The 16,122-nt window shown below is 33.0% G+C and overlaps 1 protein-coding gene across 1 annotated transcript in view; it reads right to left on the bottom strand.

The window, feature by feature from the left end:
- PTEN (phosphatase and tensin homolog) overlaps window positions 1-16,122 on the bottom strand; it is an 86,377-nt gene that overhangs the window by 46,503 nt on the left and 23,752 nt on the right. Inside the window, exon 3 of the mRNA XM_054572404.1 lies at window positions 15,253-15,337. Within this exon, the coding sequence (XP_054428379.1) occupies window positions 15,253-15,337 (85 nt within the window). The remainder of the gene's footprint in view (window positions 1-15,252; window positions 15,338-16,122) is intronic.

Here is a 16,122-nt window from a genome sequence, read left to right as displayed (position 1 = left end):
CTCCAATTAAAAAAGTCAGTGATTATACACCCCAGCTGGTTTGGGTCAGTGGATTAAGTGCCAGGCTGCGAACCAGAGTCGTGGTTCAATTCCCAGTCAGGGAACTGGGTTGCAGGCCAGGTCCCTAGTAGGGGGTGGGCGAGAGGCAACCACACACTGATGTTTCTTTCCCTCTCTCTTCTCCCTTCCTTCCCTTCTCTCTAAAAATAAATACATAAAATCTTTTCTTTAAAAATAACGCTCTACTAAAAAAAAAAAAGTCAGTGATTATGGAGCAACTTCAGAATTGTACTTGATATTATTTCTTTATGAAATGTACTATATATGTTTACATTACTTGCTACATAAGTTGGAGCATGCTCCAGGTAAATTAATATACTGTGCACTGTTCAACTCAGAAGACAGATTACATAATTCAAATGCTAGCTTTCTATTTAATACTACACTACTAAATTCACATCAATAGAGGGAAAGGAGTCTGGGTTGCAAGATAAGGTTTATACTGACTCTGAAAGTCCTCAGAAATTCAGTTATTACTTTGGTGAAGCTGTTGTGGTTGTTCAGGGTCTGATCTTCTACCTCTCAGATCTAATCCTGTCAGCATACTGAGTGGCACTTTTTATCAGGGACAAATTCAAACTCACACCATATGATTTATTAGTATCATAATGACCATTACGGATATATATTAATTTAAAAACCCAACTTCCACAAGAACTATCCGTATTTTTATGGCCAGCTCAGCATCTCATCACAAGCCTTTCACCTTTGAGAAGTGAAATCAGAATGCTGCTAATTAAAAATGTGGACTCAAATAAGTTAGTTAAATGAAGCAATTTTTAACAAACTAAGACATTCTGATGTTTCCATTTCTACAACAGTAATGCTCTTGCCAAAAATATCTGAAGTTCACTGGCTAAGGCTTCCTTTCCCTTAGCTCTGCTTTTCCCCATGCTTCAATAAAAGCTAATCAATCGTTCTTTCCACTGAAAGGCTTTATGTAGACAAACTAGATATATTTCACTGGATTAAATTCAAGTGTTTCTGTAAGGCCCAAGAGTCACTCTGTTTTTTAAAAGTCAATTGGTTATCTCTGTTTGGCAACAGTATACACTGATACTGAAGTTTATATAATTAGAGCATTATACAGTCCTCAAGTACATGAGGAACTGGTAAAAATTCACTTAAGAAATAGTTACTGAGCATCTGCTATGTGACAAGCACTACTGTAGACAGAATGGTAACAAAACTCCACGTACTGACAACCACAATACTAACAAATACTCCTAACAGCTTGAGAGAAACCCAGGAGCAAAGTCTCTTTCAAGAAATACAGTTCAGAAAACAGCCTAAGAACATTGGACAGCTCCTACTAATCCAAAATTAGGTTTAAAAAAAAATTTAAAAAAGCATCTGAAAAGAACAGAATAATTACTTACCTGTTAGCCTTTTCTATAGCCAACTCACTATTTAGTAACCATATTTATTTCTACTGTTGTATTCATGTTAAATCAACATTTGCTCTTAGAAATCTAATATACCTATAGTTGCTACCACTTAGACATAAAATTGAATTTTCTTTTCAAAACTCAAATAATCTCTGCCTTAATCCCATTAGTACAGACAAGCTCCAAACATTCTACACATCAACTATTTTCTCTTAGTCATCTTCAGGTTGTCAGAATTAAAATTAATTATATATCCAACACACGGAAAGTAAGCATCTTGTTGGAAAATGTACTTTTAACTCTTGTCTGCACAATATGGCTTTCTCCTACATTACCTTAAGTTAAATAGAAAAGCAAAAATAAGAGTTGTATATTAAATTCTGCCCAACGATGATGATCTCCAGTACTAAAGAAAATCTACCCTCTTTAAAGAAGCATAAAACTAGAAAGAAAAGAAATAAACAGTAAAGGAAGTGACCTATAACTCACTGGAAAAATGCAGAAGGCTATTAAAAATAATATAAGAAACTGCCAAATATTTCTCCAAAGAAATATTACATATGTAGTACATTTCATAAAGAAATATGAAGTACAATTCTAAGTTGCTCCATAATCACTGACTTATTTTTAGTAGAGCTTTATTTTTTAAAAAAAGATTTTATGTATTTATTTTGAGAGAGAAGGGAAGGGAGGGAGAAGAGAGGGAAAGAAACATCCATGTGCGGTTGCCTCTCACCCAACCCCTACTGGGGACCTGGCCTGCAATCCAGTTCCCTGACTGGAAATTGAACTGCGACTGATTTGCAGGCTGGCACTCAATCCACTGGCCCATCATTTTGCACTTTTACCAACACGGGTGAAAGTTCCAATTGATACACATCATTGCCAATCCACTGGACATTTAGTCATCCCAGTAAATATGCAAAGAGCATCCCACTATGTTTTAATTTTAATTTGATAACTTAGTTTGAATATCTTTTCATATGCTTATTGATCATTTAGAGATCTTCTTTTGTAACACTTCTGTTCATGTTTTGCCCTTTGCAAGGGCATACAACCTACATTCTGCCCTAGAATGGCTGGGAATGTGGCACAACACAAAATCATAAATTTACTTAAAACATTATGAAATTTTTTTTGTGATTATGTGTCACAATGTATTTAATGTGTGGCCCAAAGCAACTGTTCTTCCAGTGTGACCCATAGATGCCAAAAGGTTGGACACCCTATTTTATGGGTTGTCTCCACCAATCTGTAAAAGCATCTTTATACTGTGTGGAATTCAAGTCCTTTATCAGATGCATTGTGAATTACCTTTTTATTTTATTAATGGTATCTTTCAAAGTAAAGTTTTAAATGTTGGTGAAATCCAATCTGTCGATTTTTTCTTACATGCTTAATTTTTTATGTATTGTTTAAGAAATCCTGGACTAAATCAAAGGTCATGAAGATTTCCTTCTGTGTTTTTATCTAGACATTTTACAGTTTTATATTGTATTTATATATTTCTATCTATTATCCATTTTAAGTTAGTTTTTGTCTAACTTAAGTAAAGGTTCATTTAATTTTTCATACTGACATCCAGTTGCGTCAGCATATGTTAATAAGAGTATCCTTTCCACAGTAAATTTATCTTAACACCTTCATGAAAAAATGTATATGTGAGTTTTTCTGGAATCTATTCTGTTCCACTAATCTATACCATATGATCCAGCAATTCTACTCGTAGGTATTTAGCCTACAGAAATCAAAATGTATGTCCACAAAAATCTTGTACATGCATGCTCGTAACAGCTTTGTTCAGAATAGATCCCAACTGAAAACAGACCAAATATCCATCAGAGGTGAATGGATAAATTATATCATATTCATACAGTGGAATACAACTCAGCAATAAAAAAAATTACTGATATGAGCAACAATAGGGATGAATTACAAAAGTATTATGCTAAGAGAAAGAAGCCAGACACAAAAGATTAAACACTATATGACTGCATTTATATGAAATTCTAGTATAGACAAAAAGTGAGGGGAAAAAACTGCCTTGAACTAGGATTGGTGCCCGATAACAAAGAGTTAAGAGGAAACTTTTTAGCATCATAGCAATTTTGTAATTCTTGATTGTGGTAATGTTTACAGGGGGTGCATAGACAGGGTCCAGCAGAAGTAACGTCTTCTTGATTGTGGTTGGTAAGGTAAAATATTAGTGTAATAATTTATTGTTCTAATGTGAACATTGCACCTAAAATGTCATATGATGTGTTTAAGTATGATATCATTACATTACTAGAATTACATGCTTATGATTTTGTAATTAAAAAAGGGGCATTCTTTGTGCCGGACTCTGTATATGTCAAAACTCACTGGCCTGTATACTTAAAAGGGGTACACTTTATTGCAAATAAATTATAACTCAGTAAAGTTCATTTAAGAACAATTTGATTATAATTATTGATGTATAAAAAAATGCCACTGACCTCATATAATTTCAAATTTCTTTTTGATTAATACCAGAGATAAAAAGAGTATATATCATCTTTGGAAATTACAATTTTTTAGAATGAAAAGCAAAACAGTACGGTCTAGAATACCACTGTCCAACAGAACTTTCCACAATGATGAAGATGTTGTATTTCTGGGCTGTCCAACACAGTAGCCACTACCACATGAAGCTATTTAGGTATACACCTAATACAAATACACGTGTATGAAAAAGTCCATTGGAAGACAATGCATATGCCTCTTAGTAAGGTGCAAATGAGTACACTCCTGGAAAAGAACGTAAAACTGAAAAAGAGTAAAGATACAGTAATAAATGGAGTCCTCACAACTGTTGAAATATCCACTGAAAAAAATATTTCTTTTACTACTTGCAGTTCTCTGAATTCTTGATATGCTTAATTTTCTTTTATCAGTAGATTAATAAAGAAGGGAACTACAACTCTTTTGCTAAGAATAAAGAACAAGTTTGAGTGGAAATGCCAGGAAACGGAGAAAGTGCTCATATAATTTTAGAGTTCACGTCAGAACAGGGAGGAAATACTGGAGTAGTCAGATATGATACAGATCAGTAAAACGGATTTTAAAAGCTTCATTTAAATAACAGGCTATGAATTCATAACTCAAAAATCAAAAAGGAAAGACTATAACTGTATAAACAATTACAAATGATCCACAAAAGAGGCAAAACAAAAATTATCTAAAAAAGAGAACTTACTCTCAAAGTTCAGATTTTAAAAAGTATATATAACAACCAGGAAGAGAAAAAGGAAACAATCACATAAAAAATGTAAATACAAAAGAAAGGGCTTGGAGTGGGGTAAATGTTTATAACAAAAGGAACAATAAATACGGCAGAATTCAAGTTAGACAGCTGTATAATGCTAGAGGCAGAAAAAAAGCAGAACTCCTAAATTCTTTCATTTCTATCTTTGCAGTCCAAGAGAATGTTGTTCAGTAACTCAAGAGTGGTGAGTGCACAACATTTCTCTAGATTAAAAGTATTTTCTAATCTGCTACTTAAGCAATGTTATTCCTTAAGAATATTTCTTAACAAACATTATCAACAGAAAAATCTTTGATATTCCATGATTTTACATACTTGTAAAGCAAATAGTAAGCAGTCAATAACTCAAAACACAGGTAACCCACCAAGCTCTCTATCTCTGCTTCATCTAAATCTCATAAAAATAAAATAGCAATAAAGACAAGGCAATATAAAATTGTTTGAAGAAAAAGTACCACTAATTTCTTATTTTTCAAAGAGTTCATAAAAATCATTTAAAAAAACCCTAAAAAAAAATCAGCTGAAGATAGGGTCAGTACACACCTACAAACAAAGCGGGGGCGGGGGGTGGGGGGGATAGGCAAGGCCAATAAACATAACAAAGTTGCTTATCCCTCAATTAAACAAATATAATCAAAATCAAAGTACAACAAACTGCAAAGTTTAAGTCTGACAGTGTTCCGTTTGCCAAGGTTGTGAACTCTGTTACATCTTGGTGAGAATATAAAATGGTGACATTTTTGAAGGTGTAAGTTTAAACAACAGATCCACTGGTCCCAGCAATTCCACTGCTAAGCATTTACCTTAAAGATAAATTTGCAAAAGGATGCCCAGATACACATGTGAAAATGTTTATTAAACCACTGTTTTTAATAGCCATAAACTGGAAACAACCTAATATATAGTCCTATAAAATATATATATATAAAATATATATATTATATATATATATATATATATAAATCTCTCTGAGGGGCCCGTTTATTATAATATGATAAAATGGAATTAAAAACAGCCAATAAAAGAATCAATTATATCTCCTTTCCGAAGTACGTTAAATGAAAAAAGCAAGATGCAGAAGAATATGCAGTATATTCCTTCCCATTTTTCTTAAGTAACAAGGGATATAAGATGAAAACAATTTTTTTAAAGAATATACAATACTTTTAACTATAGACATCTTTGGGAAAAGGGTCTCAGGATAGGAGTAAAGTATGAGAAATTTGTAAGGGATATTGTCATCTTTGGGCTGCTAAGCATTCAAAACAATTCTCATTTAAAGAGGATTTCAAGAGGTGGGAAGCAAACACTCCCCACCCTATCTTTCTTTCAAGTGTGCAGACCTATGACAATTAGGTCTTTCTACTCTGGATGCTGAATTGTAGGAAGTGAGAATTAGGTACAAAGGGATCAGAGATAATTCAGAAATCCCTCCAGAGGAACTGAAATTATAGAGATCACCAATATCCAGCCATGGCAGTAGTACCTCGGACAGCATGTGTCCAAGCAACAATGTCCTAAGCAGAAACTACTCTTACGGTAACATCTTGACCATGTCTTGCTTCCCTTAGCATCTGCAATCTTCAAGGTCTGGTTTGCTAATTATGAGCTATGAGCTATCTAATATGTTTCAAAAAATTCTTTTCTGATTTAGAATTAATTTCAGTCATGTGCCACCAAGAACCCTGACTTCTTTCTTTTACAGTATTTTCATACAGGTTTTTGGGTTTTTTTTTAAGTGAGGGTTGGTGAAGTCATACTTTTCTGTGTGCTCCCCTTTAGTACTTGAACTTTACAATTTCTCATCTAGCACTCTGGGCACCAGTGAGACTAGCAGAAGAATAAACAATCTACTTAAAAGAAAATATCACAGCATTTTTAAAAAGGAAGGAGGGTAAATTCTCTCAAAGAACTTGAACACTGCTGCCCCTCCCACTTCCTCCTCTCTCCTCCCAAAGATTTCATGCCCACATCTGGCTCACTGCCTTGTAAGTTTGATACAATAGAAAGGCGGAAAAAAGCAAGAAAACACCATTTCCAAAGGGAAATGGGAAAATTAACCGTAGATATTTGGAAAGTAGACAAAAACTTAAGACAAGAGTAGAGAGGTTAATACCCACAAACTTGGAAAATCAAGAATACAAATCTTCCTAATACAACTATACCTTACTTAAATTCAATGTAGTAAAATCTTAATTCATTAAAGGTTGTTGTGAGAATAAACACTGCATTTTTTTAGTCTTTACTTTCCTCAAAGAGTTTTTATGAAATAGTTCTAAACAAGCTATTTTCAAATGTGTAAACATGTATTTCAAAAGATATAAAAAATTTGCAATAAAAAATTATTCAAGGGAAAATGGCAGAGCAGGAAGCACTAGGAATCCATCTTCCCCCCTAGATAAAAATTATACTGGCATAACGTAGCTGATTAACTATTTTAGAACTCTGGAGTCTATTTCAAAGCCTTCAGCTTCCAGGGGAAGGCTTGGACAGTAAATCAGTTAATTGTGGTCAATTTCAAGTCTTAGTATGGTTGCAGCTCCCCATCTGGACACCCCCTTCTGTCTCCCCCCACCACGCAGCAGGTCACCACACCATATTCCTAGAGCAGCATGTACAAGCTTGTAGGACCTTGTTCCCCAAATACCAGGGATCTGCGTTCCTATCCTTGACTTCTGCTTCTGATGAAAGATGTGCAGACACAGAAGCAGACTATTATAGCAGTCCTCACAGACTGAAATCCCAGCTTGCAGGGGATTTTAGAACCAAGGCCTATTTTTTTCCTAATTTTTTCCCCTCTCCTTCTTTTGAGAGACAGACACTTAAGAAGTATAATGTCCATGCACAAGTATTTGTTTAAACTTAAGTTTTCAACTCCTTTGGGTAAGTAGCCAAAGGGATATAATTTCTTGAGAGTATGAAGTCTCTTTAGTTTTGTAAAAAACCACCACCATGTCTACCAAAGTGGCTGTAATATTTTACATACTGTGGGTTTTGTATATACTGCTGTAATGTACAGGAGCAGACTTTTCGTATGCTATACAATAGATGATTCCACCGATATGCAATTCTTAAAAAAGTAAAAAATATGGAGGCAGAAAAAGTATCAGTAGTTGCCAGAGGTTAGAGGAAGAGATGAACAGGCAAAGCATAGAGCATTTTTAGGGCAGTGAAACAACTCTGTATGATACTGTAATGGTAGATACACGTGATTAAAAATCTGTCCAAACCCACAGAACATACACGACCAAGAGTGAACCCTGATGTAAACAACGGTCTCTAAACAATAATGATGTCAATGCAGGTTCATCAATTATAACAAATACACCACTCAGTTGGAGGACATTGATAATGAGGGAGGCTATGCATGTGTGGGTGCAGGGGGTATATGGGAAATCTCTGTACATTCTGCTCAATATAGTTATAACAGCAAAATGGCTTTTAAAACAACCTATTTTTTAATAATAAAAAAAGAGCACTCCACAGCTAATACAACATGCAATGGCAAAAGAAAGTTTTTCCTCTGTCAATAACAAGACAGGTGTCCTGTTTCCACTACTTCTAATCTACAAAGTACTAAATATTCAAGCCACAGCAATTAGGCACGAAAGAAAGAGACATTCAAATAGGAAAGAAAGAAATAAAATGTTTGCAGACGACATGATTTTATGTGTAGAAAACTCTAAAGATTACAAACACAAAAATGTGTTAGAATAAACAAATTCAGTAAAATAGCAGCGTATATTAACATGCAAAATCAGTTGCTTTTCTATACACTAACAAAGAATAACCAAAAAAGAAAAATTAAGAAAATAATTATATTTAGAATAGCATCAAAAAGAATAAAATATCTGGGAATTAACGAAGTAGGTAAAATACCTGTACACAGAAAACTACAAAACACTGTTGAAAAAAAAATTAAAGAAGACCTAAGTATATGGAAAAACATTCTGGGTTCGTGGATTGGAAGACCTGCTATTGTTAAGATATCAATATTTCTCAACTCAATCTACAGATTAATGCACTCAAAATGCCCAAAACTTGTTTTGTGCAGAAATAAAAATTCCATCTTAAGAGTTCGTATGGACTCTCAAAAGACCCTGAATAGCCAAAAAAATCTTGAAATAGAAGAATAGAGTTGTAGGGCTCACAGTTCCTGATTTCAAAATATGCTACACAGCTACAAAGTGTGGTTCTGGTATATAGGCAGACATACCAATGGAACAAAACAGAGAGCCCAGAAATAAGCCCTTTTATACATGGTCAAATGATTTTTGACCAATGTACCAAAACCATTCAATGGGAAAAGGAGAGTCTTTAATGGTGCTGGGGAAAAAAATGGATATTAAGTTGAACCGTTATGTTACTCCATATACAAAAATTAACTCAAAATGGCTCAAAGACCTAATGAAAGATCTAAAATTCTAAAACTCTTAAAAGGAAATATAGGGGGAAAGCTTCATGACACTGGATTTAGCAAGGACTTGACAGCAAAGGCACAGGCAGTAAGAAAATAGATAATTTGGACAGCATCAAAATTTAAAACTTTTCTGTATCAAAGGACACTACCAATAAAGTAAAAGGGCAACCCTACAGAAACGGGAGAAAATATTTGCAAATCTCATGTCTGATAAGAGATTTATATCCAAAATATATAAAGAACTCCTAAAACTCAACAACAAAAATCCAATTCATAAATACACAAGGGACTTCAATAGACATTTCTTCCAAGTTATACAAATGGTCAATAAGCACATGAAAAGATGCTTGATGTTAATTTATCATTAAGGAAGTAAAAATCAAAGCCACAATGAGGTACCACTTCATACTCATTAGGAAGGCTATTAAAACAAAAGGCCCAGAAAATAACAAATGCTGATAAGGATGCAGAAAACTGTTAACGACTTGTGTATTACTGGGAGGAATGTAAAATGGTACAGCCACTACAGAAAACAATGTGGCAGTTCCTCAAAAAATTAAACAAAATTATCATTTGATCTAGCAATTCCACTGCTGCAGGTGTACCAAAAGAAAATGAAAGCAGGGACTTGAACAGATGCTGTTACACCCATGTTCACACCAGCATTATTTACAACAGTCTAAAAATGGATGCAATCCAAGTGTCCATCGACAGATGAATGGATAAATAGAATGTGGTATGTACATAAAGTGGAAGGAAATTCTAACACCACAACATAAATAAACCTTCAAAACATTATATACTAAGTGAAATAAGGCAGTCACAAAAAGACAAATACTGTACAATCCACTTATATACAGTACCTAAAGTAATCAAATACATAGTGACAGAAAATGGAACAGTGGTTACCAGGGGCTGGGACTAGGGAGAAGGGATGTTACTGTTTGAAGGATACAACATTTCAGTATGAGAAGATAAAGTTTTATAGATGGGACAGTGGTGATGGTTGTACAACAGTATGAATGTGCTTAATGCATTGAAGTGTCAAAAATGGTTAAAATAGTAAGTTTTGTTATATATATTTTACCACAATAAAAAAAAATACTCATCACCAGCTCTATTCATCCTCAAACCCACATTCCTGCTTCTCTCCTAAAAGCAACTGCACTCTTCTACTTGGATTCTTTTTCCTGGAATTTAATTCAGCATTTCTATGTAATATATAATATGGCTCCTTGTAGATTTATTAATTACCTACATATTTTCTGCCATGGTAGAGGAGGCTTACAAAACCAGCAGTACACACACACTTACGTTTCACGTCTCTTAATCCCCCTTAAATGTTAATATATTGGTTTAAATCCATTAACAGATAATTGCTTCCTGTTTCTAATTCACCTATTTTTCTAAGACTCTATTGTATCTTTTCCCTAAATATTTCAACATCCACCTATCAGTGTTTGTTTTTGTTTTCTGACCCCCTCTTCCTACTGCTTCATTTAGAACTGTTGCTCTTCAGCTTGTAGCACAGTTGTCATCCTGGGACTTCTTTTTTGGTTGAGTTGTATCTTCTCTTTACTGAACCCCTTTTCTTTCAGTTTATTCCTTTGTTTTTCTGGGGTTATATCTTCTAGTAATCTCCTAAGAAATGTTACATGGACATATTTTTTTAGTCCAAGTATCCTGTTTTCCTATTTTTGCACTTATCTGATAGTTTGGATAGATACAGAATTCTAGATTGAACATACAAGTTTTGAAGTGCCTTTTCTCCATCTTCTATTTGTAATTGTATGGCCGAGAATTTAGATGCCATTTATATTCCTAATTCTTCCTAACTGATAAGAAAACTTTTGAAACATTATCATTATTTCTGGTACTCTTAGAGAAATATTGTAATAATTTGCCTGGTATTGGGCTATTATCATTTATTATGCTCTGCACTATATAGGTCTTTTCAATTTGGAGACTCACATCCTAAAGAAGTTTTCTGATACAATACCAGCAAAGGCCCTCCTTGATGATTTCCCATGCTGTGTTAGAGCGAAGGATGATAATAGGCTAGATTAGCCTAATAATTTCCAGTTTTTGTTCCCTGATATACAGGATTAAATCGTTATTAGGGAAATGAGCTTTGGAATCTCACAAACCTGGACTCAACACTTAAATTCATCACTTGCCAGTTGCAGCATTTGGGGGTTAAAAAAAATTTTTTTAACGGTTAATTTGTGTTTTGTGATTTTTAACCCCAATGAAGAAAAAAAGCAGGAAACAGGGAATATGAGAGAAGAGGTCAAAAACTGTTGGAAATGGAGAATGGAATTGATACTTGCCTCAAAATTATTTTGAACAAATAATCTCTAAACATTAAATCCTCTAAATCTTTAAATTTTTTAACTGAATAGCCAATAATGATAATGTTAGGATAACAAACACTTCATTTTTTACTGAAAATCAGCATACAATTAATTTAATGGCTGACTGAAAGATCAATATATAATTAAGAAAAAAATTGAGAAAATTTCAGTAATAAAATTCATAAAACAGGAAAAAAGATAGTCTCTTGAATCTATAATACAGCTGCTTACATATGGGTAAAAAGTAATAGTATTCAATGTTTTTTTTTTTAAATCACTATATATCAGAAGACTGAATTCTAAGCATTTCCTTACAATAAATATGAGACTCTTCCCACATCTGAAACCTTTCCAATAAAAGAGGAGGAAGTAAATTATTTCCCACTAATTCAGACCAGGGGGAAATACTGTCATATGCATATTTTTTCATTTTCAACATTTCCCAATTGTGCACCATAAAACACTGTTTAGAAACATGTTATTTAATATACAAAATAAAAAAATACAAGGGGGGAGGAAGGGAATGAAAGAGAAAGGGGAAAAAAAGGAAAGCAGCATATTAGAATTTCACTCTTGGGAGATTTCCAGTGCATAGCAGCAGTAAGAAAGCCAGTTCACCTCTATTAAACCAACATTTCCCTGATTTATTAGGTACAGAACAGCTCTCAGGCTATGTCTGTTAAACACATGAAGTTCAATTTGTTAAAGACTGCTTAGATTTATACCAGATAATATATATATTAGATAACTTACATATTAGCCTGAGGGATAAGACTAGCATACATATCAAAGAATAATCAATTATCTGAATAAAACATTGGTTCATTACCAGCTAGTCAGAGCAAGAGTTTAGTGGCAAAAAAGAAGAGGGAGAAAAGGTGGTAATAAGAGGAAAAGAAGAAAAAAATCTGGGAAGAGTTAACTCTTCAACATCCCTTCTATGAGGGGTCCTTGCTCTGCCCTGTCAATTCTGATTGCTTATTAACAAAACATTTGCAATTAGGATTTCACTTTGGTTCACTTTTCCCCTCCTCTCCGTTTTTGTTTATTTTTTACATTCATTACTGATCCTAGAAGGTAACCTAATAAAGGGAAGTTAAGTATTTGTCACAAACATACTTTGAGAACCTTAAGTACAAAATTCACATTGCTATATCATATTCCAAAAGAGTTTAGTAATACTGGATAATTTAAGCATGAAGGTATTCACAATTTTAGTTTCTTTTACTCAAGGCACTGATTACAACAACAACAAAGTCTGAACTCTGAATAATACTTCCCGTTTGGGGGAAATAATAGGAAAAATATGGATTTTGGAAAAAAAGATAATATTCTTTAGACATCCCAACGCAGAGGGTAAAGGACAATCCAAATGAAAATAGTTTAACAGAAAAGGTAATAAGAAAATAAATACATTTTTTACTAAGATGTTATCATCTTTGGAACAAAAAGAAACCACTAATGATTATAACTACTGTCTCCAATATAGTGTGAACTAATCAGACAAATTACTTCGGAATTATTTATTTTCATTTTAGCTCACAAGAAAAACTATGTCTTCTCTCCCAGTCTCTATTCAGTCTTCCTCTTAAAAAAAAAAAAAAAAAAAAAAAAAGTGGGGGAGTAGGGTAGGCACCTGAGGCAAACAAAGCCTTACTGACCATTTATCCCCCAAATTAAAAAAAAAAAAAGACAAAACAAAAACAAGCAAAGCTATTATATTCATAATTCATTTTTATATGCTATTACCATTACTATAAGGTGACAAGATCAGTCAGCTAAAGTAACCATTGGCTACATAACAAACCATACACATAGAACTTTTTTAGGAATAACAGATTTGGAAAACTTAAAAGCTAGATAAAATAAACTAGATACATTAAAGCAGAGAGACTAAACTTCAACTTTGGTTACTGATTAAAAACTAAATGTATGAATCAATTCAGAAGCATAAAAGCAGTGGTTATGAAGTCAGGAGACGACAGATAAAAATACTTCCCAGCATAGTATTTTCTTGGTGAAATTATTACAATTTTAAGGTCTGATAATCAAATGTAATAGCTCCAAAAACTGGACTTCATCAGTAACCTAAAAGATGATCATTCAGCTTCAGTGGTGAACTCACAGTCAGAAGAGATTAATTCATATTCAGAAGAGAACAATGAAAAAACAAATACACCAGATTAATTTACCAAATAAATATCCTCACTGTGATTACAAAACTTACCTTTCCCTATCTCAGTATGAGTACTAATCTGACTTAGTTAAATCAGTACGGTTAAATACAGAATTATAATAATGTGAAGGAGATCATCTAGGCCACAAAGGGCCTGATAAACACTCCTGTGCCACAGAGAAGAATAAATGTCTGGTGACTGTGCTCCTCATTTCCCAGATTCTTCATCTTTCCATTCAAAGATAACTTCGCTCATTCTCTTTTCTATCACCTATTGCATTTTCTGTTGATATTATCACTGACTAAACCATATCAAACCTTTACTCCCATGGATCTTTAATGTTTAGCCTTCTTCCACTGTGTCCTGCGTATGTCAAGGGCAAACTCATTTCCCTGCTTTCAATTTCTAAAATAGTACTTCTGACAGCCTCGTGTGTACTATCTATAATTATAACAGAAACCACACAGAAGTAGTTTTGGGTTCTTTTGTAGTTTTTGTAGAAACTGAAATTTAATTCTGAATATAACATGAATGCTACAAAAATCCAACTGGTCACAGTTAAGTGCTGCAAAAATGTAAATATATTTTGGTTCAAAGCAAATTTCTAAAAATTAACAACTTATGGCTAGCTCATATAAGGGTATATGAAAGTTTATATAGTTAGATAACTATTATAAAAAGAATTCTACATTGCATAATGCTTTAAAAGCGCTCTACCACTCATTATGACATTTAATTCTCATAACCACCAAATATTTAAACTGAAAGTCTTCAAGGAACAATAATCCAAAATTTTAAATTTTAAAAGCCATTAAAGATCCTAATGATATTTTTCAGTTAATTTAATCATGCATATATATTTTTGCTCTGAAATGAGAAAGTATGTAAGACTATTTACACAGCAGACACAAATTCCTTCTCATAAAATATATTATGTACTGTTAGGCCATAAATACATTAAAATTATTCAAATGAGCCTTTTCAGTGGGCCTTGTTCTGAATTGAATGATAATTACACTAAGAAAATTATGTAAAATTAAAAACTGCACAAAATTAGGCTCCAGTATGCCCAGCAATTTCTTTCTAGATCCTTGTACCAAATACTTTCTTAGGTGCTTGGTACACTTATGATCCATTCTAGACTTCTCTATGTAAACATACATAGTATAAGTTATCTATATCTTAGGATAAGATTTAAGTGAATAAATGCACCCAAGGATTCTATTCAATAAATCCTCAATTGTGAAATAAAAAACAATAAATAAAATATAAAAATCACAGTGTAGCAAAATCCAGGTGTTAACCTACTGAGGGGCACAGAGTCCATGAAAGCATTTCACATATACCTAATTATGTAAAAAGTTCATTCTTATCAAATAAGTTGTATCTTATTGAGGCCCATTAGGTACAATAAGCAAAAATAAAAAAAGTGGTTGTACAGCACCAACATAACAAAAATCAGGTTTACATGACAAAGTACATCTTTTCAGTGGTTTAGAAATCTTTTCTTAGTGAAAACACAGCATTAACATATCAATATTCAAAAGAGAAAATTAAGAGTTCTTACCTTACTACATCATCAATATTGTTCCTGTATACACCTTCAAGTCTTTCTGCTGGAAACCCCATAGCAATAATGTTTGGATAAATATCTGAGTACTTAAGTTAAGAAAATATCTGAAATATGCAACAATGCAAACTACATGTACATATTTTAAAACATTAACTGATTATTTTAAAAAAGCTTTCCCCACTATAGCTATCTAATAACAGTTGTCAAATTTATTTATAAACCATCATGTATAATTAGGAAATACAGGGAAATACATTAATTCTTTTTTAAAAATCTTCAAAATGATTACTTGGCAAAATAATTTTCAAATCCCTCTACTAAGCACATTAAAAATGTACCTAATGTAAAAGATGACTTCCATATTTACAGTATTTATGTATCTATGAAAAAGGAAAACCTCAGACTTTATAAATCTCAAATATTAAGCATCTTAGAACAAAATCCAAAAATCAAATTAAAACAAAAAACTTTACAACTTCTAATTTTCCTGATTATATAAAGCACTACAGGATTGAGAAAAGTAGATCTATTAAAAATTAAGACATCAGATTTAAGAGCTGGCTATGCCTCTAACCAGTTGTATAATTTGAACAAGACACTTATACTTCAATTTCCTATTCCACATGATTACTACACTGAAACAACCATTAAAATCTCTACTCACCCTTGGTATTTATGACTTAATAACACTGAACTAGGGTAGAAACTTATTCCCATTTCCTATCGAGGTAATCAATACTTAGCATACCCATTCTACTCCTTTGTTAGCATAAAAACAATCTTCCACACTTATATCAAACTAACTATAAAGCGACCAACAGTCTACATTTCTATGCATTATGTCCATCATACCAGCTCTCATTT

This window comes from Pteronotus mesoamericanus, unplaced genomic scaffold (assembly GCF_021234165.1).
Source record: "Pteronotus mesoamericanus isolate MK-2021 breed Mesoamerican mustached bat unplaced genomic scaffold, CSHL_Meso_final contig_24, whole genome shotgun sequence".
Taxonomy (NCBI): domain Eukaryota; kingdom Metazoa; phylum Chordata; class Mammalia; order Chiroptera; family Mormoopidae; genus Pteronotus; species Pteronotus mesoamericanus.
The sequence above is the reverse complement of the archived record's forward strand: the minus strand, read 5'-3'. Positions and strand labels throughout refer to the sequence as shown.